Source organism: Thamnophis elegans, chromosome 7 (genome assembly GCF_009769535.1).
Source record: "Thamnophis elegans isolate rThaEle1 chromosome 7, rThaEle1.pri, whole genome shotgun sequence".
Taxonomy (NCBI): domain Eukaryota; kingdom Metazoa; phylum Chordata; class Lepidosauria; order Squamata; family Colubridae; genus Thamnophis; species Thamnophis elegans.
Genome location: NC_045547.1, coordinates 28,298,755 through 28,324,607, shown reverse-complemented (window position 1 = coordinate 28,324,607; position 25,853 = coordinate 28,298,755). Strand labels below are relative to the sequence as shown.

Here is a 25,853-nt window from a genome sequence, read left to right as displayed (position 1 = left end):
CATGGCATTATCTGCATACTGCACACATTCATTTCCCCAGTCAGCCCAACATCATAAGTGTACGTTATCCATGAAAACATTAAACAACCAAGGAGATGGTTACACAGTATTTGATGATGAACCAAGTAATTCATTTATTTTCAGGTATGCTAGTCTTTCATGGTATACCATTCTTTACTGCATTAATCAACCAATCTTCTAATATATGACACAAACTGTTCCATTATTTAAGTCTATTCACTTTGTCATATGCTTTCTCTAAATCACTAAATATATAATATTTTTTTCCACATTGATACATTTCTAAATGACGTTTTGAAGAACAAAATTTTAGTGCACACACTATTTGCCCAGCATAAAGTCACACTACTAATTTTGTTCCTTGTCAGCTCTAGTTCCTTTTCAGTGAGAATTCTGCTAAGCAGTTTTCCATTCCAAGACACATTTAACAAACTAATTTTCTTGTGTGAGGGGTTGGTTTTGTTATTACCTCTTCTTATCTTTTCATTTGTATAGGGGAACAATAATCACATTGGTTTAATTGTCAGGCGCTGATGTGATCTTCACCAATGCATTAAAACAACTTACACTGCCACTTCATAAATAAGCCACATCCACATTTCAACATTTGTCTATTTTCACACCTGTACTTTTACTATTTTTAAACAGTATCATACTATTTAAGATTTTCTTTTCATTATTTTTTTGACAATTACCGTGTTTTCCCGAAAATAAGACAGGGACATTTCTTTTGACCCCCGAAATAAACGCTTGGCCTTATTTTCGGGGAGGTCTTATTAATTTTTGGGGTGCAGGAGGTGGCAAGTGTGATCACCTCATGGCTGCAATATTTTCAGGGAGGGCTTATTTTCTGAGGAAGGCTTATTTTAGCGCATGCGCTCAAAAGCCCAATTGGTCTTATTTTCAGGGAAACGGTACATTTACAGCATTCATTTCAGTGCTATTATCATACTCATATAAGGCTCTAAAATATTCTTTCTACTATTCATTTGCCTCTGTTGAAGTTCAAATCACTTCATCACTTTTATTTTTAACTCTATTCTCTTTGCAGAAGACTCTTTGTTGAGTCTCAACTTGATTAGCTACTGTTTTTTATAGGTTTCATTGTCTTGATAGAGAAAGTAGTAGGAAGTGTCTCTTGATTAGCATATGCATTTACATTATCAAGGTCAAATAAGGTAACCTTTATTGTCACTTTTCTGTGTACACAGTGGCGCATATTAAAATGAAATTCTGACACCTGCCAAAAGAATATATATATTAACAAAGGCAATAGTAAAAATATTGGGTTTCTGTCTGGATGGTCTCTTGTGCCAATGGATAGAGAATGGAAGCAGTGGACTTCCTCCCATATTTGGACATACCAGGGGTTGTAACTTTAAATAAATAAATACATAGATACATAAATACATACATACATACACACACACACACACACACACACACATACATACATACATACATAAAATGTTCTTTGGTTTGGTCCTTTCCCATTTGGATTGATGTATGATATATGATGACTTCTAAGCCAAGCATTCCTCACATTCCCTTCAAATGCTCACCAGTATCCTTAGTATTGTAGAACCTTTCCTTAACTGATGATCAGACATCATTTCAAAGATCTGAAGTTTTAATTTTATAAATAACACAGTCATTCCTATGTGGCTTCAAATTTTTCATTTGATCTTTCACTACAACCACAGCTTTTAAAAATAAAAATAAGACAAACACAATACAGTGTGAGCTTCATTTTCAGACTGCGGGAAGGATTTGCCAGAAAGCATTAGTGATTTGTATTTTCTCCTCCATTTATGTCCAGAATCCAAGAAATCTGGAAAATGTAGCCTGTTTTTATGCCTAGGAACAATCTGTATGGAAGTGAGGTAATAACTACTAGAAGATAGAACATAGTTGCTAGAAGATAGACTGTATCTGTACTGATACATTTTTTTTTGTTTGCTGCCTCACTGACGGAAAGTCTAGCTGCTCACATCTGTCTTTATTTTTTTTTTTCAGGTTGGAAATTGAGTCCTGTAGTTGGAGCTGTATATGGACCTGAATTATATGCAGGTAGAAATTAATACTGATTCTTCTATTTCTGCCATTTGACTGCAGTGGTGATTGTTTATGTTCTCAATCTGCTGTTTCTTTATAACATTTTTACATTTTTTATTCTTTTTAAAATTAAATTAGCATCCAGTTTTCAAGCAGATGTCTCGCTGGGCAATGACGCTGCAGTGCCCCTGTCAGGAAGGGGGGGTATTAACACTTACATTCCTTTAATCAGTAAGTAGCCCCTATTGGCCCCTGTATTGTTACTGTGCTTGAGTAAACAGTGATCTGTTTGCCCTCTTCTTTCCAGTTTGTATAATATGTACTTGAAAGGATGGGCCTTGGCAGAAAGAAATGCTACTTCTTTGGGCAGTGGGAGTGATTCCTGTCTTCTTGCAATGCATTTTACAAGCTTGTTTATGGCTAGGGTTTCTCAGGGCGATCAGGCTGTTATAAATTTGTATGGGAGGGAGTGGAAGTGGAAGGTCCAATTGTCTTGGCTTAACAATGTTAACAGGCCCCACTCCAAAGTACATGTTATTCATGCTACTAAACTGGGGGGGCCACCGCAAGCCCCCTTGTGGCATGCTCCTAGAAGCACCTTGGGTTTGCCTTGTGACTGACTGGTGCCATCTAAGTATCCCTTTATTGCACTGTGTTCCCAGCCACCTTCTGAGGTTTCAATATCATTTTGCCCTGGGCCAGTTTACTCCAGCATGATGTGTAATAAAACAGGGCCCAATATAGATGGAACCACTTAATGGTCACCTTTGCCAGAAGGTAGGCTCTTGGTAAACTTGGTAAACCTCATTATTAATTATGGCTGCCTTCATTTAGGATGTTTTGATCATTTTAGATTTAAACGACATGTGATGGAAAATATTTGAGTTGGAAGGAGAAATACACATATGCACACATGTTCTTAATTCACAAGTTGAAGCTTATTATGAAAAAAGCATTTTAAGCATCCCCATTCCAAGTAAATGGAAGAGTTATTACCTGCCTGTATTAGTAGTAACTCTACATGCTTCTCAGACTTTCTAACCAGACTGCATGGCGTTTTGAAAATGGGGTGGAGGACAAGGGGAAACAGTTTGCAATTTGTGATGAAGAAGGCATGACATAACATTAATCCCTTGCATGCCAGGCCTTTCTGCAACCCTACCTTTCCTTCAGGTTCATGTCACAGCAAGAGATATGGGAGGGTTTCAGAGCTCTAAGCATGCTCCTTTGCAGGACAGATGCAGAACATTCCACCTCTCTGGAGTTGGGCATAAGCCTAGTTAAATATGATTCTAATTGACTGGGCAGAGGAACTGATTCTTCTCATATTTTTCCTTGTCTGTCTGTCTTCATAGTACCCAGCTTCCCTTACCCAACTGCAGCCACCACAGCGGCAGCATTTAGGGGAGCCCATCTGAGAGGACGAGGAAGGACAGTGTACGGTGCGGTACGAGCAGTACCTCCAACAGCCATCCCAGCTTACCCAGGGTAAGGATGGAACACTATACAGCAGTGATCTTCAGAATAGGACATTCAATGGATTGAAAATAGGAACAGGAGGTGCCAACGCTATAACGCTCTGCACTCCGTCATACTTGGAAAAGGCAAACTAAAACTTACATTTATGTCCAGAAAGTTTCATTAAATTGGCAACCCAGCAGTGAAAAAAATGTTCAAAAATACTGTGCCAATTGTTCTAGCTTGTAACAATATTTTGGCAGCACAAAATAATCTTGAAAAAAATGAAGAAATAATCTTATAAAAAGAGTTTCCTAAAACGTGTAGAGTCTGTGGAGTGAGGCTACATCTTGTTCTCTGAAGTCCAATTTCATTGAATTACCCAGACTGACAAGCATTGTTTGTTAGCTTCATTATACATTGTAAATTGATCAGAAGAGAACAGAATAGTTACCCACAATGGATTTGCTTTCTTGATTAGAGATGTTTTGAGAAGGGTTAAACAAAGATTGAGCAGACATGTAATGAAGAGTAGTTTTTGTTTAAACTAGTAGTTTTTGTTTAAACTAGTAGTTTTTGTTTAAACTAGTAGTTTTTGTTTAAACTAGAATAAAAAAAACAAACTAGGGTAGGCAACATATTGCTTCCTAAGATTTTAATAGTTTCGGTAACATGACAGCTTAGCAGTAAGCTGCTCTTATTATTTCAAGGCATTGGTTGTTTTACTATTTCAAGTATGTTTTCAAGACTGACAACATTCCAGTATCTCTGTTGCCAGTTTTAGTTCTAAGATTTCATTTGCATTAAAAATGAAAGACTAGGTTCCAATCTTTTTTGGAACAAATCTAAGCAGAAAGGAAAATACCAAGAGACAGTTGGATACTGATCTTTTCTCTTTTAATTAGAATTATACGTTAATTGGGGGGGATTATTTTCTGAAATACTCTGTTCTAAATATTAGTAACCAAACAGCCTAGCATTTCAGGCAACAAACACTGTGCAGTTACTGGATAGTTATTTTCTGTATTCTCCTTCTTCCAGGGTTTATGTAAATATATTTTATGGTTCTACCATATTAAGTAACATGTATCTACATACAGTACCCTCCATGATTTGTATAGTTAGAAATGTTGGAATAGCTTCCATGAATCACATAGCATTTATGAGGTATCATTTAATACCAAATTGTTGATACCCAGATATTGTTAGTTATAAATTTCCAACTAAAATTGTTACTTGTAATTATCCCTAATAGTAACAGCTAAAGCATTCCTAGAAAAGAAAACTAATTTACCAGAGTTGTGCATTTAAAAAAAAAAATCCCAATGGGATTTAAATTGAATATTTCAGTTGAAGACAGTTTAATTATCTCCTCCCAAAAATAATTTCAGAATAACCTTTTATCCTTTTTAACTCTTTTCAGGATTTTTATTTTTATTTTATTTATTAATATTTTTTTATTTTCTTTATTAAATTGCTTTGTTGCCCATGACTGTATGGCTTACAGCATAAAACATTTAAATTGTAAGATATAAATATCTCTAAAACAATAAAATAGAAGTTCAAATCAATGATAAAAGTATAATAAATTTATAATATTTATAATAATATTTATTATTATAATATTGTGGCACAATTATAATTAAGGGAAGTCCCAATCCAGATAAAATTAAAAGATGAAGAGGAAGGGAATATAATTCCTTGTAATTAGCACCAGTTTGGTTTGGTGGTTCGTATTTTCTTGCAATATGATAAAGGGGAAGATTTTTTGCAAAGCAACTCAATACAAATACCATATTTTTCGGAGTATAAGACACACCTTTTTCCCTCAAAAAAGAGGCTGAAAATCTGAGTGCGTCTTATACATTGAATACAGCATTTTCTGCCTACCGAAACCTCACCCCCTTCACAAAAATGGCCATGCAAAGCCTTTAGGAGGCTTTCAGAGTGCTCCTTGGGGTTGGGGAGGGCAGAAATGAGCGAAAAATGGTCCGTTTTTTACTCAATTTTGCCCCCTCCCAGTCCCAGGAGCACTCTATAAGCCTCCTAAAGGCTATCCATGCCCTTTTTTGCGCCAAAAAAAGGCTCCTTTTTGGCCCCCTACCCACCCCCAGGAGCACTCTACAAGCCTTCTAAAGGTTATTTATGCTCTTAAAAAAAAAAAAACAGGCCCGTTTTTGGGAGGTCTGCAGAATGCAAAAACTTTTTTTTTTTAGTTTGCCTCTTCAAAACCTTGGTATGTCTTATACTTTGGTGTGTCCGAAAAATACGTTAAATATTTTATATCTTCTCCATGTGATTAAAAGCAAGAAAAGTTTTTGTACGCTTTTGTAAGCTGCAAAAGATGAAATCCATCTTACAATCTTACTGATTTTGCAGTACAAGATTTATAAATTCAAAGCACCGCAATAAAAAATACCAATTTTTGCCTCTCTACTGTAATCAATATTATATATCCATATTATAAATGGCATACTCTCCCTGCTGAACTGACATCACTTTCCTACAGTAAATTTTCATCAAGTATATTTATGCTGATCAGCAATGTTTTTGTAGTTTAAAATTGAAGCGGGGTGCAATGCTACATGAGTAGTTTAATAACTTAAGCTTGCATCACTGTAGAAATCTGATGATTATATGACAAATTTATAGCCAAGCTCTCCTAGCCTTGTTGTTTGTAACTTCCTATAGGTGGGTGTGTTCTGATCAGTGTGAGAGAAGCTTGGCATCATTTTTCACTCCAGTTGGCATATGGAAAAAAATTACAAGTAATATTGTCTTCTAGCCTGTGATAACATTAACTGGTAAGCCAGATACATACACACAAGGCTCTCATATATGGGGAACTAATGCTTTTTAATATGAGTGATTTAGCATTCATCTACCAAATGATTAAAGTTACAGAAAGCTGTGCAAAGCATGCATTCATAACCAGGGCTATGGCAAACTCTCTTTTCCTTTCTTATCTTTCCCTGATCTTTTGCCCTATCAACACAAAGCACATTACTCTATGAAATGTTCTAATAAGTTGTAGTAATTTCACAGTTCATTTCTTTCTGGATGTGCTCAAACAAATTATTTAGTAGCTTTTAGATTTGAAATGAGGGAGCTAGGTACATTCCACAGAATGTATCATTGCTATCTACCCAGGGATCCCCCTTTCTTATTTTTCCAGTTCTGCAGCCCTGGATCAGTTACCTAACTCTTTTAGCTCATGATCTCTGCTTGTGAAAGCAATGCATTGTGGGTATTTTTATTACATTTATTTTTCCTTCCTTTGATCAGAATTGAATGATTCAGGGGTTTTTACTCTGAGGATAAATCAGTACTTTTAGATACTAAATAATCATAATTTGCATGCTTGTGTGATCGGCCAAAACTTATTGCATGTCTAATGTAAAAAATAAAATAAAATAGGTGATGTATGGATATCAGAAGTGATCACACAAGGCTGCAAGATGCAGATGAGTACACAACTTTTGGTGTGTTTTTGATCTAGGTGGACCCCAGCACTGGATGAACTACTCCCAAAGACCTTCCTTGTTCTACTTGGAGCCCTTTACATGAAAGCAGTTGATTCATTTGTTTAGAGGGTTAATTAAAGCCTTTCCAGGTTAATAACTCTAGTCGAGGTTTCTCAAGTTATATCTCTCTTTTTTTCAAAGCATTGAATTTTTAAAACAACAACACTCTATTTGTACAGCATAAAGGTTGTTTTCTCCCCCATCCCCCCCTTTGCATACTGTCTGCCCTTCTGCCCTGCCCGCCTGCATGCCATGGAAGATGACATGGAGCTGTCTAGCGTGCGTGCGCAAACACAAACTCTGCTGATTTGCTCCTGCCCGAAAGCCCAGGTTATGGATTCATACATCACCTGCCTGTGTAAAGTGCATGTGCATGCTGCCGTCCTCAATAACCGGAATGTGTTTTCTGTTCTTTTTGTTTTTGTTTTGTTTTTTTGTTTTGTTTTGTTTTTGTATGGATTTTCTGCAGTGTGGTTTACCAGGACGGATTTTACGGTGCTGACCTCTATGTAAGTATATACACTTGGAGTCTTCTCATCTCCAACCCATAACAAGCCAGCCTTTTTTTTAAATTATTATTATTGTTGTTGTTGTTGCTGTTCTTCTTATTTATGATGATGTTTTTGGTTTAGTTTTGTATTTCATAATATAATTTTCTTCTTCCCTGTATATACATATTTATATATATATATACGTATATACAACTTATTATATATTAAAGAATGCAAGCATGTTTCTTTTTATTGCACTTGATCCTCAGTGCAAATCTGAACTGGGTTTTTTGACCATTGCCAGGTTCAATATACTGAGTATTCATCTCACAAAGGTATGGTGTAGTTCTAATCAGCCTAAGATACAATTCGCAAATGAAAATTTCCATCATTGCCCTTTTAATTGACATAATTTGGTTACCCAAAATAAAAAGGCTGATCTTGCCTCAGACCTTTTCTTTTCTTTATCCATTTCCTTTCTTCTTTTACGATCTTTGAAAATTTATGTAGGGATTGGAGACTAAGAGAATTTAAGGTCCACAAACATTTATAGGTAACATGTTTTACAACATGTTAAATATTACACCCAAATGTAAATAAACAAATAAATAGTAAATGTTTTGGTTAGCTTTTTGACACTATCCCCTAAAGGTGATCATGATATATCATGTCCTTACTTACTTTTCCCTTTAACTTTAAATTAACTGAAAAAGAGTATTTTCTTGTATCTCCTCAATCAGATGGTTTAGTTCACGGCTGTCCTTATACCAGGCTTCCCCTATTTGATGCCTTCCAGATTACACTGACTTCTTGGCCATGCCCATGCTGGCTCAGATTTATAGGAACTACAGTCCAATACATAAGGAAGTCATCAAATTTGTTAGAATTTGACAAAAGTAGGCTCTAAAACAGCATAGAGGCAACTAAAAAGTATTTATTTACTACCTAGAAATCTGCAGCTATTTTCTGGTCAAAAGGACAATAAATAATACTTTATGCATTGGTTAGATAAGCTCTAAATACCAGCTGGCAATAAAACATTTCACTAAATTAATTTAAAGTATAATTCTGATTGTGATGTCAGTAGAAGAGAACAGATGGGATCTTTGTGATGATCTTATAATGAATGTAATATGTTTATTATTAAAGCTATTTCATATTAAAAGTCATATTATAATATAGACAATATGTGGGACAATCTTCTCTTGCTTCTAGAATCTAGCCTATCAATTTTTATATTTTAAAAAAAGGTATTTCCCTTGCAGAACCTTGAGTTAGGCAGAAGTTCTGCCTAATAAACATAATAATAATAACAATAACAATAATAATAATAATCTATTTCAAGTTGTTGTAGGCATTGCTTGTGCACTTTTCTACTTTGTTTGGATTTCATTATGTCATTTGTGTAGGAAAAAAATAGCTGTTCTTCCCCCTTCTCCCAGCACTGCTGCATTATTATCTCATACAGAGGAGATGCAGTGAGACTATAAACAAATGAAGGCCATCCCTTGAGTTGTATATAATATAATAAGAAGTATCCAGCTGGGTAATTCCCCAACTCCAGCACAATGTCCCCTATTGCAAACTAGCCTTGATATTTACTTAAAGGTTTAAAATTATATTTTTAAAAAAATATTCAGATATTCATTCTTTTGAGTCTAGTGAGAATAAATACATCTCTCAAAATGGATGAACCAAATTTTCTCCATTGTTTTTCATTGCTAACTGACATGAACGATAATAGTAACATCTTGGTCAATAATTCTAAGCCATCTGCTTTCTGCTGTTTTAATTGGCATGAATCAAATGGGTGCTGTTTCTCCATAATAATTCACCAGCAATTCATTTTCTTGCCTCTGTGGGGAAGTCACTGTTGTGGGAGGAATGAAGAAAGCAGTTCTTAAAAGTAGGAAAGAAGGAAGGTTTAAACAAAACTATTCCCATGAAATTCAGTTTAATGGAACGGAGATGATACGAAAGAGAAAATAGTGGTCTCTGCTTAGATCTTTTGCTTTTCTATTATTTTCTTATCCATATCTTCCTTTTCTTTTCTGGGGCAAATATTCCTAACTACTTTATTTCCAATCTAAAGATTTATTGCTCCCTGGCATTAAAAATGCAGGCCCAGGGTGCAGAGGGTAAGTGTGGGAAGTAACAGCTTTGATCACAGCTTCCACTAGTGTGGTTTATTTATTACACAAAAGCAGTCATCCTAAAGGATCAAACCTTTTGGTGAAACATGTGCTTGCATCCTAAGGAAAGAAAAGGCTGGTAAGCCCTTTGCTGGGGTTTTTTGTGTCTGATTGTTTCCCTCCACAGCTGTGTTTTTGAATTGCTCTTCCTGTGTTCTGTTATAGAATAGTCTTACAGGAACCAATCATTAGCGCTAAAATACCTCAGGTAGGAGTGCCAGTGTGACCTGCCAACCAATCAGATTGTGGATTGCAGTGGGATAAAGGAAAAAAAAATGAATTGATACTAACAGTTCCAATTAGAGATGGGAACAGAGTCTTTTTAAAAGAAAAAGAAAAGGCCAAGATATGTTTGGGAGCATATGATTAAAACTCTCATTTGTCTCAGTGCTGCACAAATCCCATAACATATAGGAAGGTTTTTCCAAGCATACGTAGGTAGCAAACTAGGAGAACTTTTTGTGTACGTGACAAGCATAATTTAAGCATGTGTGGGTTTTTTTTTCTTTTCTTTTGTGTTTCTTATCCATACTTAAAGCATATTTGCTAGCCTTCTTGAAAGAAAGCTCGGGAATGCTAGTCCTATGCTTTGTGCTTTTAGAAATAAATAACCTATTGTAGAGAAGCACAGAAGTGAACACATTAATTGCAGGGTATTTTTAAAAAACACTGAAATCATTGACTCTCAACTATTTTCTGAAATACAGCAACTCTCAATAATAAGCAGTGTCAAGATACCACCTTCTAAACAAGAGGCAGAATGTAGAGTGTCATGATAATATTTCATGGGTGTCACAGAACAAAAGTAAAGGTCTTTACAAGTTAAACTTTTGAAACAGAAGTGTAGACTCTGCAGATCCTGGACCACCGCCTTGAATAGAGAACTCTTGATTCTGGATCCATTTTTCCTCCCCAGCTTGCAAGTCCAGCTATTTCTGAGTTTAAGAGTGTCCAGCATAAAAAGCTCCTAAAGGAGATCAGCTAACATGTGGAGGAGTTCAGTTTTGTGAGATTGCAAGCCATGCTTTCCCCAACTCTCCATCATATCACCAAACCAAGGGGTGAAATGTAGACCATAACTTAGCTTCTCCCAATCTCCCCTATGCCTACCTTGCTTGCTATAGAATAAAAACTGTCTATATTTGTGTTCTCTGAGCTTGATTGTTTATTTGCAGATGTTTCATTAACCTACTCTACCTAATCAGAATTACCAAGGAGAAAACAATACCCCCAACAACTCTGGCAGAAGAAGCTACAATATATAAACAGGAAGCAAACCCTAAATTCACTAGCACTCATGATGTTTATGATGAATGTATTTTTATAATGACTATGATCATGATTTATCACGTATTGCTTGATGTACACTGACAGCTTATGCACCAGAGACAAATTCCTTGTGTGTCCAATTACACTTGACGCATAAAGAATTTTATTCTATTCTATTCTAATGTCTGCAAACTCAGGAAGCATCAAGGATTCTACAGTTCAACCTTGAGCTCCATATATTCTCTTCTATTGGAGAACTAGGACATCTCCCCTATTTCATTTTCCATCTGCTAAGCTCCAAGCACTACAGTGATGAACATTTTGGAATGTTTTCACAACAGGATAAGAGTGCTCTGCCAATTTTTTACAAATTTACTCTGTGGCAGAATATTTTTTGCTCATATTAATATTGGAACTCTGCTTTGTTGGAAATGCAGCCCAAAAGTCTATCATTCTGGGGGTAGGGATGGGGAAAGACTCTCTTAAATTTAGTCTCCCGGGAGAGTTTAAATCTTGCACCTGAATATGGCTTAAGGTAGTTCTCTCAGAACATTTTCTATTGACCTAGTCTTCCCTGGATAAATGCTGACAGATCAGAAACATGGTCAGTAGCAACTATTATGACCACAGGGTAATTTTCTAGTTGCTACAATAAGAGGAATTCTTGCTGTTATTTATAGATATAAAAATATATTCTTCAGCATATTCTGAAGAATTTTACTTTTTCATGTTTAAGAGTTTGCAGTCTATGTCTGTTATTAGAATAGATGGGATCCTCTTTTTTATTTTATTTTTTATTTGTTTTCAACATTTGAATCTACTGTCCCAAACCCTCAAATTAGATAGTATGCTAAAAAATTTCTAAGCATATATCTTATGATGTTAAAAGTATTTATTTAGGATTAATGTTCATTCAGTACTTTGAGGGAAAAGCTTCTAAACACATGAGGATTTATTAGTTTTTTTAGCATGCATACATTGATGCAGAAATGAGTGTATGAATCAGCACCTGCAAATATTAACTGAAGTAGAAATTCATCAGTTCCAGCATTATATATTTGTCACACAGGAGCAAATGTTCTGGCAAAGTCGTGACTACATGTATGGAAAGCAGCATATTTTGTGCAACTTGCATCTTGGAAATAAACCTTGTCCATTATTTGAGAGCAAGAAGAGAATCTCCAAGCAATGTCCTATGAATAAATTTTCAAACCCACTCATTTCCTGCTGTATTGTGAGATCAGAGGAGGTAATCCAAGGAAAAGGACAATTCCTTAGCTGTCTAGGCCCTGAGTCACATAGTTTTATGTGTGACAATCAATACTTTGAATTGTTTCTAGATGTCAACTGATAACCAGGGCAGTTGATGAAATAGAACTGTCATATAGGCAAAACAGTTTATATACCACCTTCTGGATCAACGTTTGTTTTTGAATAATCTTCTAAAGCAGCTCCATGCAGAACTCATTGCAATAATTCTGATTAGAGATGACCAAGAGAAAGACTTCTCAACCCAGAAAAGGATGAAATTGGCATACTAGATAAATCTGCAAAGTCCCTCAATGCCACGGCTGTCATTTGCTCCTTAAAACTATGATTTCAGGAGGATTCTTAATATATATTCACTAATCCTGGGAAATGCAATTTTATATGGAACTAAACATGGACATTCCCTGGAAATGGAGGGTTCCTAAATTCACAGCCAACCTCTTCTTCCTCTCCATCCAAACTCTAAGAGCATCCAGGCACACACGGAGAACCTTGACAATATCTCATGGGGCAAGCTATGCAACTGAATATCAACCTATTGGAATATATAAAATCAGATGTGTTTTGGTGTATTTTTGTTTTTAGTTTGCCTTTATACCTGCTATTTCGATTTACTTAACTGTGAAAAGAAGTAGATTTCATTTCAGTACTCGTCTAACATTGTGCTGAGAATACAAATAGGAAACCTGTTGCATATTGTAGATCTCTTCAAGTCTACATATCATGGGGGAAAGGTTAATAAAAGATGCTTGCAGCAGCACCTGAAACACATCAAGTTTAAATGAATTCCAGACAAAATGAATGAAACTAATCTCCATCTTCCCCCTTGACTAAAGCAGCACTTGGACAGTCCTTGTTCTAATTTATTGCCCCACGTTGAAATAAGACAGCTGTGCAGTGAAGGGCTCTTCCCTTTATCTGGCTATTTCTGATAACTTGATCACTGTCATGTTATAGCAACCTCTTCCTCCTTTCTATTTGCAACAGAGCCTCAGGGTTGCCTTACCTATAGGACAAAAGAATCTGTCATCACATGCCTAACAATGCCTTCTTGAGAAGGTATTCCTCTCAAGGTGAAAAATGAAAAACTCAAGTCTAAATAATTAAAATTTGGGACACCTATTATAAAGATTATATGATTTGAAACATAGGTTTTTATTGTCCAGATACAGATAAATATGAAAGAACTGGTCCTGGTCTGTGTCTTTTACTGATTAACATAAATTTGCTAAATTCTGGAATATTCTGTAGTGAATTAAATAATATTTGATTGGGTGCAGAGAAATATAAAACAGATGGAAGGCAGGGAAGGGAGGAAAAAAATGTGAGTAAGTAGGCAAGTCTTTTCTGCCAAAGCTGCAGGAACTGGGGATATTATAAGTAGCTTGGACTTATTCCATGGAGTTTTAAATGAATTGACAGGGCAAATTAGGAGTCCCTAAAATTTCACAACTCAAAATTTCAAAAATCTTTTCTGGAGTAAGCTTATGCCAGAATTTATATATCTGTTTCATGTACATCTAATTTCTTGTAAATTGGGGGAAAATGTGTACACATTATGCTTTTTCTTATCCTAGCTGAAGTTTATCTGCTAATTTTTCAAGCAGGCATCGTCTACTGATATAATTAAATGTCCATGTTCATTTTTCAGGAATGTGTTTTGATTCTATTTCTTGATTTTATGCAATGTAGATCTAATGAACATGTTCAGATGACATCATGCTGATGTCAGCTGCTCCCTTTGGTTAATTGACTAATCCCATGTGCCAGGAACGCATAATTGCTGACGAGTGGGAATGGTCATTTTATGTTTCTTTAACCACCTCATGTTACATGCTCCTGTCTTTCTCTCACATGCACACAGAGAGGGTGTGTGGGAGGAATAGGATAGGATCTTACTCTATTCCAGTCTTATTTCTGCTCCCTTTGCATCTCTTAGTGGTTGTGGGGGCCAAACAGCAAATTGATAAAGTGGGATGCATAGAAAAAGAAAGAATAGGTGACCCAACTGCCTTGATTGTTTGCAGTTAGTTTAGCTTCAGCTTAAACCTAACTATCTCAACTAACTGCAATTCATTTCCATAGTTAGTTAAGATATTTCTACAGCTCCTCTTTGACCCAGTTAAATGTCTTGTGCATACAGATCAAAAAACCACGCAAGTTTCATCACATAGATATGATCATTCATTTATATACAGCATACATTTTTCTAAATACAGTAATTTCACATCTGTATCCATGCCTGCTTACCCCAAAATACACAATGGCTATTTTTAGCTTCATTTTTCCAATGAATTATTTTTTCCCTTTTTTGTTGTAGTTTATTGTGCAGTCAGCTGAGAAATATTAATATCTTGCTCGAAATCTCTCAGTGGAGTCTCTGTTCCCTTCTCTGATATAACAGATGGGTTACTGCTTGTTATAATTATTAACATTCGTGGTGTGGGACAGGGCTAGGGTGGGAAGTTTCTTTTTTATTTTGGGGTAGATGGGAATTGTTTAAGATTTGGAATGTTAACTCCAGTGGTGACTGACTGTTTATGTAATAGCAGGTCGTTGTGGCTGCACGCTCTAGTAATTGAGGCTGTGTACTTCACTGAGCTTGTGGTAGAGCCTAGGGCAAAACTGCTGTCCCAAGAGAATGCTGGGATAGATAGAACTAGCCAATATGAGTCTGAACGTGGTGACTTTGCTGGTTGTTTTTTAGTTCCAAATGTCAGCATGCTTAGTTTTATTTTCATTTTCATTTAATTAATAAATGTTTTACCATTTCCCACCCTAATTCCAGTCCTTTTTTTCTTTGTAAGAAATGCAAGTTAAAATGATTTAAATTGAAAAAAAAACATCTTTAGTTTCAAACTGCATCTTGTCCTCATATTCACAGTTGGGCTGAACTCAGCTGATTATCTCAAATGTCAAATTTAAAAAATTATGTTGGGAATAGAGCACACCAGGCACATTATGAGACAATCTGCTCAGCAATCAGTGTTGCCAAAGACCAAGATGAATACATCTGAGCATGCCTGAATATCAGATGTGTTGAAAGTTCCACAATCTGGATTTTTTTTTTAATCAAGAAAAGGGATGCCAGTATGTCTGAAGCTTAGTTTTAGCAAAACCCCTTGGAATAAAATTCTTATTCAGCTACTAATACTCAATAGAATGAAATTAATAAAGAGCTAAACAAAGTCAGAATAGAGACTATCATGAGGAGAAGCACTAGAACAGTTATTCATTTGTGGTAGGAGGAGATTTGAAGTGGTGGTTAATTTCAGAACCGTATAAGTGTACCATTGTCTTTTTTCCAAAAGCTCTAAAGAATAGATTTTTAAAGATTGCTATTCTTTTTGAAGAAGAGCCTCAATATTTTATAGTAATTGCTATAGATTCCCCATTACTATAATCTTTTTTTTTCTTTTCTAATTTTCTTTCTGCATTTATTGTTTTTAATTTATTTTTTGGTTTGTATTAATAAGGTTTAGCATATTACTGTATAAAAAGTATTCCCTGTAATAGCTGGATAGAGAAAAGATAACCCTTTGTTTGTACGTAGTTTACATTCATGAAAAATCTTGTTTCATACCATGAACACATGGATTTTCATTCCCAATTTCTCCTCTTCTACATTCAGAACTCAGTAAAATTAATTAAAGTAGACACTTGGAATACAATTACCTGATACAACAACTATTAATGATTGATACAACTATTAAGGAAGGGAAAAATTACTTCTCTGGGTTGTATACCCTTGAGGCTGATTATTCCATGTGGGCCTGAAACAATAGAAAAACGATATATTGCAATGAGCCAATTTAGATTGGCTTGCTGAATATGAGGAGTTTTTGGGGGGTGGGGGTTGAATTGCAGAGGAATATTCAGTTTTACAGGTTTTGGTTTTTTTGCTAATTGTCAAAACATCCAGTCTTTTAATGTTTTAACATTGTTCAAACCTAATTGTTGACTGATATAATTTCAAGACTATAATTATTTGTTACCATGATTTAGTCTGTGAAGGCTTCTTATATGTTAGATGAGATTTCTAGGCACAGGATTTTTACAGTTTCAAGCTTGTTATTGTTGCATTGGTTATCTTAAATACAGTATTTCTGCCCTGGATTTACAATGAAATGTTTAGGTATCTGCTTTCTTTTCATAAAGATTGCACTGGTCAATTCTTAAAGCAACAGTATAATAGATATAGCACCAAAACAAGATTGTTTCATAAATTCATTCTCCCGGCATCCAGCTGAACTACAAATTAAAAGGAAACAAGTTTTCAGATATTAATGATAAAATAGGTAAAACATGCTGGTTATTCTGCAGTATGAATAGCTGAACACAGTCTCTTCTTTTAAAAATTATGTTTAAGGCAGACTCACTAAAGTTAGTTCTGTGCCAGACTGACAAAATAGGCAAATTTGTAATTTTGAGAACTTGTCATGAATATTCTCAAAAAATGATTGTTTTGAGAGATTGCCCATTTACTAAGTGGCTGCCATGGTAAACATGAGCCAAGTAAATAAGAAAGAAAGTTTACAACTCACACATATATGCACATTAATGTTTATCAGAAGACAAATCCCTAAGTAGGTACTCATCATTTCTGGTTTCTTAGATACTTTCTTTTAAGCCCAGATATATTCTTAAAAGACGAATCCTGTTGCTTTGTACCACACTAGCTTCCTATTTAAAAAAATAAATGTTAGATAGGAAATCATTAAAACTGGAAGGAGCATCAGGCAGCTTCCGTCGTTATAGGAAATGTAAGAAACAAAGAGGATTGGCTTTTACTGGGACAGGATTATGATGTCCCAGGCATAGGACAAAAATAAAAGGAAGGCCATATGTAGCTAAATGAAGACTCTTAAAGGTTAAGCCTTACAATCTGATGTACAAAATCAGACGAGCTATTACAGAGATTTTGGCAAGAAAAAAAAGATCATGATGTAGCAGTGAATTTAAAGCCATTAAATTCTAAATTAAGTGAAGGAATTGGCAAGGAAGAGACTACAGGACAGACGATACAGGAAGGAAGATGGTACTTAGATCATTGGAGACAAAAAGAACTTGTTTTGGAGAGTTCATTTTAATGTGCCTTCCATATATAGAATTCATTTCCTAAACATTAGCTTGTGTGGGTGTTTGATTTGAATTTATAATCCTGGAAACCTCTTGGAAGATTTATTATGGACAACTCCGGTGGGTAACAATGTTTTCCTCCTATTTTTATATTGATTATGATCAGGGTGGACTAAAGAGATGTATTAGCATCTTTATTTTTGATATTCTTGTTCATAAATTGACCTACAAGTACTATGATAGTGTAGGCCTTTTCCATTTGATTTCATCAGGTAACACATTGGGAAGATAGCAAAATATATGAGGATCAGGGAGTGCTTTCATAATTAAATGTGACATGGGAGTTGATGCAGTTTGAAACATTTCCTCTGTACTTGTGTTGTGTAGATCACTCTGCTTTGTTTAAGGAGAAAGATATCTATAAAGTCAGTTCTTTTTTTTCCCCCCTGCAGGGTGGATATGCAGCCTACAGATATGCGCAGCCCGCTACTGCAACAGCAGCCACTGCTGCTGCAGCTGCTGCAGCAGCTTACAGTGATGGGTATGTAAGGAAAGGCATGGTTTTCATGTCTCTGGAGAGAATGCCGTTTTAAAAGTACAGTACATTTCCTCATATTCTTCAGTATGTGTCCTACCTGCAAATGCCAAAAGCATGATCTCCAGGTTTATGGCTAGGAAACATTCAGTAAAAACAGTTCTTATATGCCTAAGGTTTATGTGTTTCCAAAAGAGATAGCAGTCATGCATCAGGATCAGCATTCAACCTTGTCCTTGTCTGTAGACAAAACAGTAGTTTGCCTTTAGGAAAACAATCAATAATCCTGCTGGCATTTTTAAGTGAATTTGTGCTGTTTTCAAGCACAACCAATAACCAGATTTTTTCCCCTCCAGTGCCCTGTCCAGGGGAAGTGGCTAAAAATTGTGAGAAATGAATTCATTGAAGATGAATTACACTATGCTCCATATTTTGGCAATAATCTATGAACATACAAAAAAGACATCATTGACTTGTACATACAATGGCCTCTGGGAGTTATTGTGTTGCTTAGCATAATTGTTCTCTATAATCACAACCATTAGAACATAAAATAATAAAGTTGGAAGGGACTTTGAAGGGCTTCTAGTCCAGCCCGCTGCTGAAGTAGGAGACACTACATCATTTCTGACAGATGGCAGTCCAGTCTCTTCCTGAAAGCTTTCAGTGATGAAGCTCCCACAATTTATGAAGGGAAGCTATTGCATTGGTTGATTGCTCTCTTACAAAATTTCTCCTCAGTTCTTGGTTGCTTGTCTCCATGGTTAATTTCCCTTCGTTGTTTTTTGTCTTGCCTTTTGGTGCTTTGGTCATTAAGGTAATGATAAGTGAGAATGAAAGCCTTTTTGTACCCGTGAAAAGGCTATGTACACTGGCTAAGCAACTAAAACACTTTCTTTGGCAAGCCTTATATCTAAGGACAGATAGGAGTCATAAGTAGGAATGATATAATAAAGCCTTGCATGAAAGTACGGTACATTTTACTTTTATTCTTGTACTGCTCTTTCATCTTCAAACACCTTCCAGTGTCCTCTTTGGTGTTATTGCCACAATGATAATAGATAACTTCTGAAGTTGCACCTGAAAGGACTTGGTATACTGTCTGAGCAGTTGTTCAAATGGAAAGCCTGCCTCATTTTCCTGCAAGAATTACTCACACTTATTTCCTGGGGATGATCAGTTTCGGCTGTCTCAAATTTAATATAAATAGTATAGGTTTATATGTTTTTCAATCTAAAATTGTGAAATTCTATTATACAAAAGATACTTTCCCAGCATAAATCTCAACACACATTTATGATAGGCCAATATTCAAGCACCACCACCATAATGTGAAACATGCTTCCTTCAACATGAAGCCTTTTTGTTTCAAAGTATTAAATTATGAGTACCTGGGGTTTTCCCAATGGAATATCGATGCAATAATTCCTTGAGATTTAAACAAGTCCTTTAGATACGTAGAAAAAGAAATTATAGGTGGGGTGAAGCCAGGAAGTTCATAGATTTCCATTTCTTCTAATGAGAAAAATCCTTATTGAAGTGACTTTTTAAATTCCTATCTCTCCCCCCCCCTTTTTTTTTTTTAGTTACGGCAGGGTGTACACAGCAGACCCTTACCATGCTCTTGCCCCTGCAGCTAGCTATGGAGTTGGCGCTGTGGTAAGTGTGGCTTTTTCTCTTCCTTGGTGACTTTTACCTTTTATACTTTTACAAAGAAGCACAGGCAATCCTTAACACTGCTAATAGGGACTGGAAAAACTGCCATTAAGCAACATGGTTATAAAACAACAACGTGACTATGCCGCTTATGAAAGGGTCAGCCACTGTTGACATTGTTAATCAAGGACTTCACTTAACTGTGACTTGCAGCTTCCTGCCAGCTTGCCCATTGACTTTGTCAGAAGTTGGCAGGGAAGGTTGCAAGTTGTGATCACATGAACCCAGGAATTACAATGACTGTAAGAGTAAGGATCAGTTTAACTACTTGTTCAGCACTATCTTAACTTGAGCAGTCACTGAATGAATGGTCATTAAATGAGGGTCACTTACATTGTCTACAGTATGGGTGGTTGAATAGTCTGAGAAGTTGTATAATAAAAAGTATATTCAGGATACTGGTTAATTGCTAAACCATGCAAGGACGAAGGATATGAGAAAGTTAATGCCAACCACCAGTCCCATTTTAAAGGGAAGGCTGTGGTCAAATCACCAAATGGGAAGAGAAATCTGCACATAATATTATTCCCAGGCTTGGTCTCAAATACAGTCAGAGATTTATTACCATATTCCAGTCACGTGCATTGGCATTCTAACATCAAAGGAGATAATTTATTCTTTTGTTTGTATCCAGAGCTGTTGTTCTGGTTTCTGTTTTAATGAAGAATTACAAATTAAACTAATGAAGCCAATAATTGATTTTAACCTTGGTAATGAGTTTACTGGTGCTGAAGGACTTGGAGTTCATTAATCCCATTGATTTGTTAGCAAGCTGAGCAATAAGACTTGGACCTGGCTACTTTCCTTTTCAAAGTTAAATGTTCTCAAATGTTATCACCATCATAGAGCAGTCTGCCTGCAGATCTTCTGATTTGCATTTTAAACAAATCTTAGGATAACTTGCAAGAGGTTCATGTTTTTAAATTTGAAGAAATTGGCTAGGAAGAAGACAGTAAAAGAACTGCAGAGCCAGGGACAAAGAGAAATTCAGTTTCAAATTCAAATTCAGGAAACACAGAGAAAAGTTGTTAGGGATAATCTAGGATTAATTTGCTTGATCCAGAAGACAAATATGGCACCAAATTTTCAGACACCCAAATTTCAGGTCAGTTGAAACATTTTAAAGAAGAATTCTACAGCTTCTTAAGTCACACAGGGGTTACATGGGAAAACAGTCATACATGCATTGTTCTTTTTTTTTAAAAAAAAAGTCTAAATTTCCTCTTTTTTGTCAACTTTTGCAGGCAAGTTTATACCGAGGTGGCTACAGCCGATTCGCTCCTTACTGAAGTGACATGAGCCCCCCCCCTGCAAGTGGGACAGCTCCCTCCCCCCAGTTCATGAGGCCTGGCTATTGCAATATTTACTAGTAGAGGAACTCTATAGCAAGAAGAGGAGGAAACAAAAGAAAAAAACAAGAGAAATACTTTTTTATACCTCACTATGTTCTTTAAATATGTATTTTCCTTTAAATTTCTGCCTTTAATTCTTTGTTCCAAAGATTGTGCATTTTTTGATCTTTTTTTTTCAATTGTTTGTTTTTAACTGTGGTAAACATAATGCATTTTGTGTCTATATATGCATAGTTTATCCTATCAATCACACAAAAAGAAACAAATAGTGCTAAGGAGGGCTGTTAGGATTCAATATCATGGAAGGTAGTCAGGAATATGTAGATATTTTTGCTGGGTCTGAGGCCCAAAAGCCAGAATAGTGAGGAAGAGCTCCCTCTACTGGGGGAATGGGGGGGGGGTGAATGTTGATTGCCTGCAGCTGGAACCTGCATGCTCCTTGGAAACACAAAGACCCTCCTCTTTTATCACCAGCTGGCACTTATATGGGCTCAGGACTGCTCCAGCAGCATCAAGATTTTTTATAATTTTCAAGACAAAACTGCTCAAAGCTGCCCAAAGACTTCATCTTATAATGATTTTTAGAGGACAAGGCATGTAACGAATACATAACTCCTACCTTTAATTCTTATGATCCATTCTACCATGGCTTTACTTTAATCATTCCGTTGCTTTGGTTTTCTTCTCTTCCCCCTCTTCCCTCTTTCCTGAAGGCATGTTTGGGACAATAACCCATTGAATTTGGAGCTATGATGGAATTATTATTTTTTTTCTTTAGAAAAACCAAAATTTTAATGGCAAAGATCTACATATTCTGAGGTTCTGGATTAGTGATTATGGGAAAAGCTTGCACCAGGGCTACTCTGATACTCCACTGTACAAGATCCTCCTTTTTCACCCTGTGGTAGTTAGCTTTGCTGCAAGTGTGTTATAAAAAATATTGCATGAAAAGGAAAAAAAAATGCATTCTGGACCAGAAAAGTAAGGCAAGCAGTGGGGATAGGGGGATTTTTTTTCTTCCTTTTGTCATAACACTAATTTGGAAATGCTTGTATTAGCATTGGTATCTGGAAATGAACTATTTTTAAACATAATATAAAGGCATAATTGATGTTCACTCTGATTTGCAACCAGAGTCTTTTAACGGTTGCTCGTCTAAAGACAAACTGCTTAATTGGGTCAATACTGCCAGTTTGGAATTGAAAAAGGGCTTCCGGAAAGCCTGAAGATTGTCCCATGCTGGAATATCTTCCTGGAATACTCTTTCTTCTACTACGGTCCGAAGTCTTGTAAATTCATAATGCATGCAATTGGATGAAAAGCAAACCAAGGCTCTCAAATATTTTATCACTAATTATAGACATTAGAATAGCATAAGAGATCCTTTTTTATTCTTGTACTCTTCCGTTGTTATTTTTGCAACACCTCCTGCAGACGCCCCACAGATTTAACTTAAAAGTCCATCTCAGACTTTTGACTACGATTAAGTGTACCATCTTGTGTAGTATAACTTTAAAGCCATACCCATTACAAAAGCACAATTCCCTGTTTCTTTAGTGCACTAAAGTAGTATCAGAGGACTTTTCGACTAGAAATAGGCAGTTGGGTAGATGAAACCCTATTATCTTTTGCTCCACAATGATGTCAAAATGGGCAAGGAGATTTGAAAAACCTTCAGTGATATCACATAAGTGCACTGTTCCAGTCATCTACAACTTAAGCATCTTTAGTTCCACTGCCATTGTGTTCTCTTGTGGCTTGCCAGAGATTTGTGTGGATTGCTAAAGAGGAGATCTTCATGAAAGTGTCAGTTTATCTGAGCAAAGGGGCACTAAACTATTAGACCGTTGGCCACTTTTTAAAAAGACAAGTTGCTGTAACAGTTGCTAAGTTTGTTTTGTACATCCAGCTTAAAATGAGAAGAGAATAGGAATATTACAGCTGTCACAAAATTGTGGAAATGAAGAAGGAAGAACAAATTTTCCAGCTACTTTCATCTCAAGGAGGATGTTATTTTACTTCTGCCTGTTGAATAAGACACATCAGAGTTCCACAATGAATTACAACTGTCAACTGAAATTGTCAACTGTATTGTGTTGACATAGAAAAGATATAATCTGCAGTTTGTAAGATACAATTCTTGGACTAAATGTTTTTTTTTACACTTGAAAGATTGAATACTGAATCTTGATAAATTCTCCAAGTTGCATAATTTTATTAATTTTTTTTCTCCTAAAAGACAAAGGTGGAGTCCTTTTACAGATCATTCCTGGAATGACACTCAAGTCACCCTGGCTGTCACCTGAGTAATATCACTGGCTCTGCAAGGCATCTTTAGTCAAGAAATGTCTCTAGTCTAATTCCTTAACTATAAAACGAAAGAACAAAGCATTCACCTCTTTGTGAAACACAAATATGTGATGAAGTACACTATTCCTATAAATACCTTCTCATCTCTTGATTTTTCCAAAGCCTGAACTAACTTTGCAACGAAGCAAAATTTTAGTAAGATGATGTTTACCCTGTGATTTCTAGAACAGTTGAAACATCTTCATAGATGGTAGTACAAATTCAAGGCTTTACAAATCCACTTCCAACCACCTCCATTTACAGATGTCTAGTAGATATCTAGCAGGACACTTCAGTTTTCATACCAGATTGGGATGGATGTGTCTTGTGCTGCAAAAGAGTGTGCAGGCAGCCTGGGAAATAGAATGTGCATGTCATTCTCTAGCATGCTAGCATCTGAGGAATCCATTGCAGTGGGGAGTGGGGTGGGGTGGGTTGGAGAAGAGGCTTAGGAGTGTATTGACTGTCTGAACGGGTTTTACAATAGGAAGGCAAAATTGCTAATGGACAAGGTGAATAACCAATGTAACATTGTGTGTGTTTTTATTCTGATTTTCTCCTGATGATTTCAAACATGATTGTAGTATACGCCAGTATACTTGATTTTTGTTGTTGTTGCATTGTTGCATAAAACACTATTTGGGTGATATTATTGTTACTGTCAACCCAACCTTTTCTGCTCCATTCCCTATTCATCCACCCTATTTTAAGGTTTTTATTTACAGTCTAATGAAACTAAATCTCCCATTAATGAGGCAAACTGTCTTCTGGTAGTCAGAGGAAGACTATTAATATTTTTACGGTATTTCCTCAGTGTGCTGTTTTCCCTACCTATTTGGTTATATAACCACAAGATTTGGACTGTATCCCTGGCACCTCTTCTGAGAAGCAAATTCTCATAAGTGCTCAATTTGCAGAACGTATACTGCCACGAAGGTGGGGAAACAATCCAACACTAGTCCTCTGCAGTTATTTAGTTCAGATGATACTTCAAGCCTTGGACAATTAGAAGCTTCTTGTGAGGTTTTCTAGATATATAGAACCTAAACACTGCCTGTTAACAAGAATGAAAATTGAGTAATGGCCCGCTCCTTAGCAATAGCAGATTTGCTGCCGCTTTATTTTTTTCTTAAAGCCGTCCACTGAAGTATTCATTATGACTTGTAGTCTGCCTCACGTCAATTAATTATTGACGTCTTTAAAGGAAAATCAGAAGCCTGGTACTTGGTTTTCTCTCTTATGGAGCAGGATATTCAAGTGCGTTTTGCAGTTGCTCTGAGAAGCAGCTGTGAAGGAATTTAGTCTATATATTCAGTAGAGTGATGTGTCACCGTTTTGGCAGCTCTTTTTTTTTTTTTGCCTGGAATTGAATAAGTGATAAAGTAATCTTACTAGGTTTTAATTTGGTGTTTTTGTTTTGTTTTTGTTTTGTTTTGAGTTCTGTTTGTAAATACCTGGGGCATGACCCTGGCATGATGATAAAAGTTGAGGCAGAACTGTAGGGCAGTCCCAAGATGACAGAGACTTTACTGACCACCCAAGCTGACTTGATAATTCTTGGAGTTTGTCAGAAGAAGATCTAATATATGCCCTGAACTGGCTTGGCTCTTGGTGCAGTGTCTGTTGCACTTCTCCCTTGCCAGGTAATTTTGGGACATAGGATGCATTGTAATTAGATGCTCCCCTCTCCTTGGATCATTCCCCAGGATGCCCAGGCTGCTTGACCAGGTTCCTGTTTCCTGACTGACTCTGGAAAAGTAGTAGCTGCATCCCAGGACTTTGTGGCAATCTCTAACATCCCTACTCCCTCCCCTTCCCCCTGTTCAAGTATCATATTGTACAGTAGCTTTCAAACCATACAGTATTCATTGGGTTACTCTTATTATTATCAAGTAGCTGGAATTGTGAAGGTCAGAGTAGTTAGCTCTTTAGCTTTTATTCTTTTTTTTTGTATTATCCATGTGTATAAATTATTGATCATGTTGCTGGCTTTTATAAACTCTAAGCAAGGGAGGTGGAGTCTTTCTTCATCCTTTGCAAATGGTAATGAAGCACTGTTTTTAAATAAAAGAGAAACAACATCTATTGGATTCTGTGTTTTCCTTCAAGACTGGGATGGATGGATGCATGGATGGATGCATGGATGGATTGATGTTTCTGTAATTCTGTTTTATTATGAGAAACAAATCTAATAGATTAAAGACATACAATATGATGTTGGATAGGGAAAACTAGCCCAGTTCAGGTGGTTAAGATTCCATTGTACCCAAAGTCTAGGCAAAATAATAAGTTATATAACCCTTCCAAAATGTATTTTGTGTAATGCTTGAAAGTCATGATTTTTATTTTGCGTACTGGATTTTTGAAAGTTAGAAGTTAAAAGCAATACCATTAAAAACACTTAACTTTTTGCATAGAATTGTATCATAAGTAATGTTACTGGCTTTGTATAGGACTATTGATAAATTATGTTTGTTTCTTTCCTGCATTCATAGAAATAGTGTCATATAAAAGTTCAAGACTGAAACAATTAGCTAGGCTGA

The 25,853-nt window shown here is 36.1% G+C and overlaps 1 protein-coding gene across 4 annotated transcripts in view; it reads left to right on the top strand.

Moving 5' to 3' along the window:
- The window catches only part of RBFOX2 (RNA binding fox-1 homolog 2), a 197,033-nt gene extending 171,640 nt beyond the window's left edge, over positions 1 to 25,393 (top strand). For 2 of the 4 annotated variants that reach the window (XM_032220536.1, XM_032220538.1), the window contains 7 exons: positions 2,038 to 2,091; positions 2,215 to 2,307; positions 3,432 to 3,564; positions 7,528 to 7,567; positions 17,811 to 17,899; positions 19,480 to 19,552; positions 20,854 to 25,393. In XM_032220536.1, coding sequence (XP_032076427.1) covers positions 2,038 to 2,091; positions 2,215 to 2,307; positions 3,432 to 3,564; positions 7,528 to 7,567; positions 17,811 to 17,899; positions 19,480 to 19,552; positions 20,854 to 20,898 — 527 coding nt within the window. In that variant the 3' untranslated portion in view covers positions 20,899 to 25,393. Of the gene's footprint in view, positions 1 to 2,037; positions 2,092 to 2,214; positions 2,308 to 3,431; positions 3,565 to 6,225; positions 6,339 to 7,527; positions 7,568 to 17,810; positions 17,900 to 19,479; positions 19,553 to 20,853 lie in introns of those variants that run through there. The other 2 variants (XR_004255698.1, XM_032220537.1) reach the window with 2 other exon arrangements.
- The last annotated feature ends 460 nt before the right edge of the window (positions 25,394 to 25,853 follow it).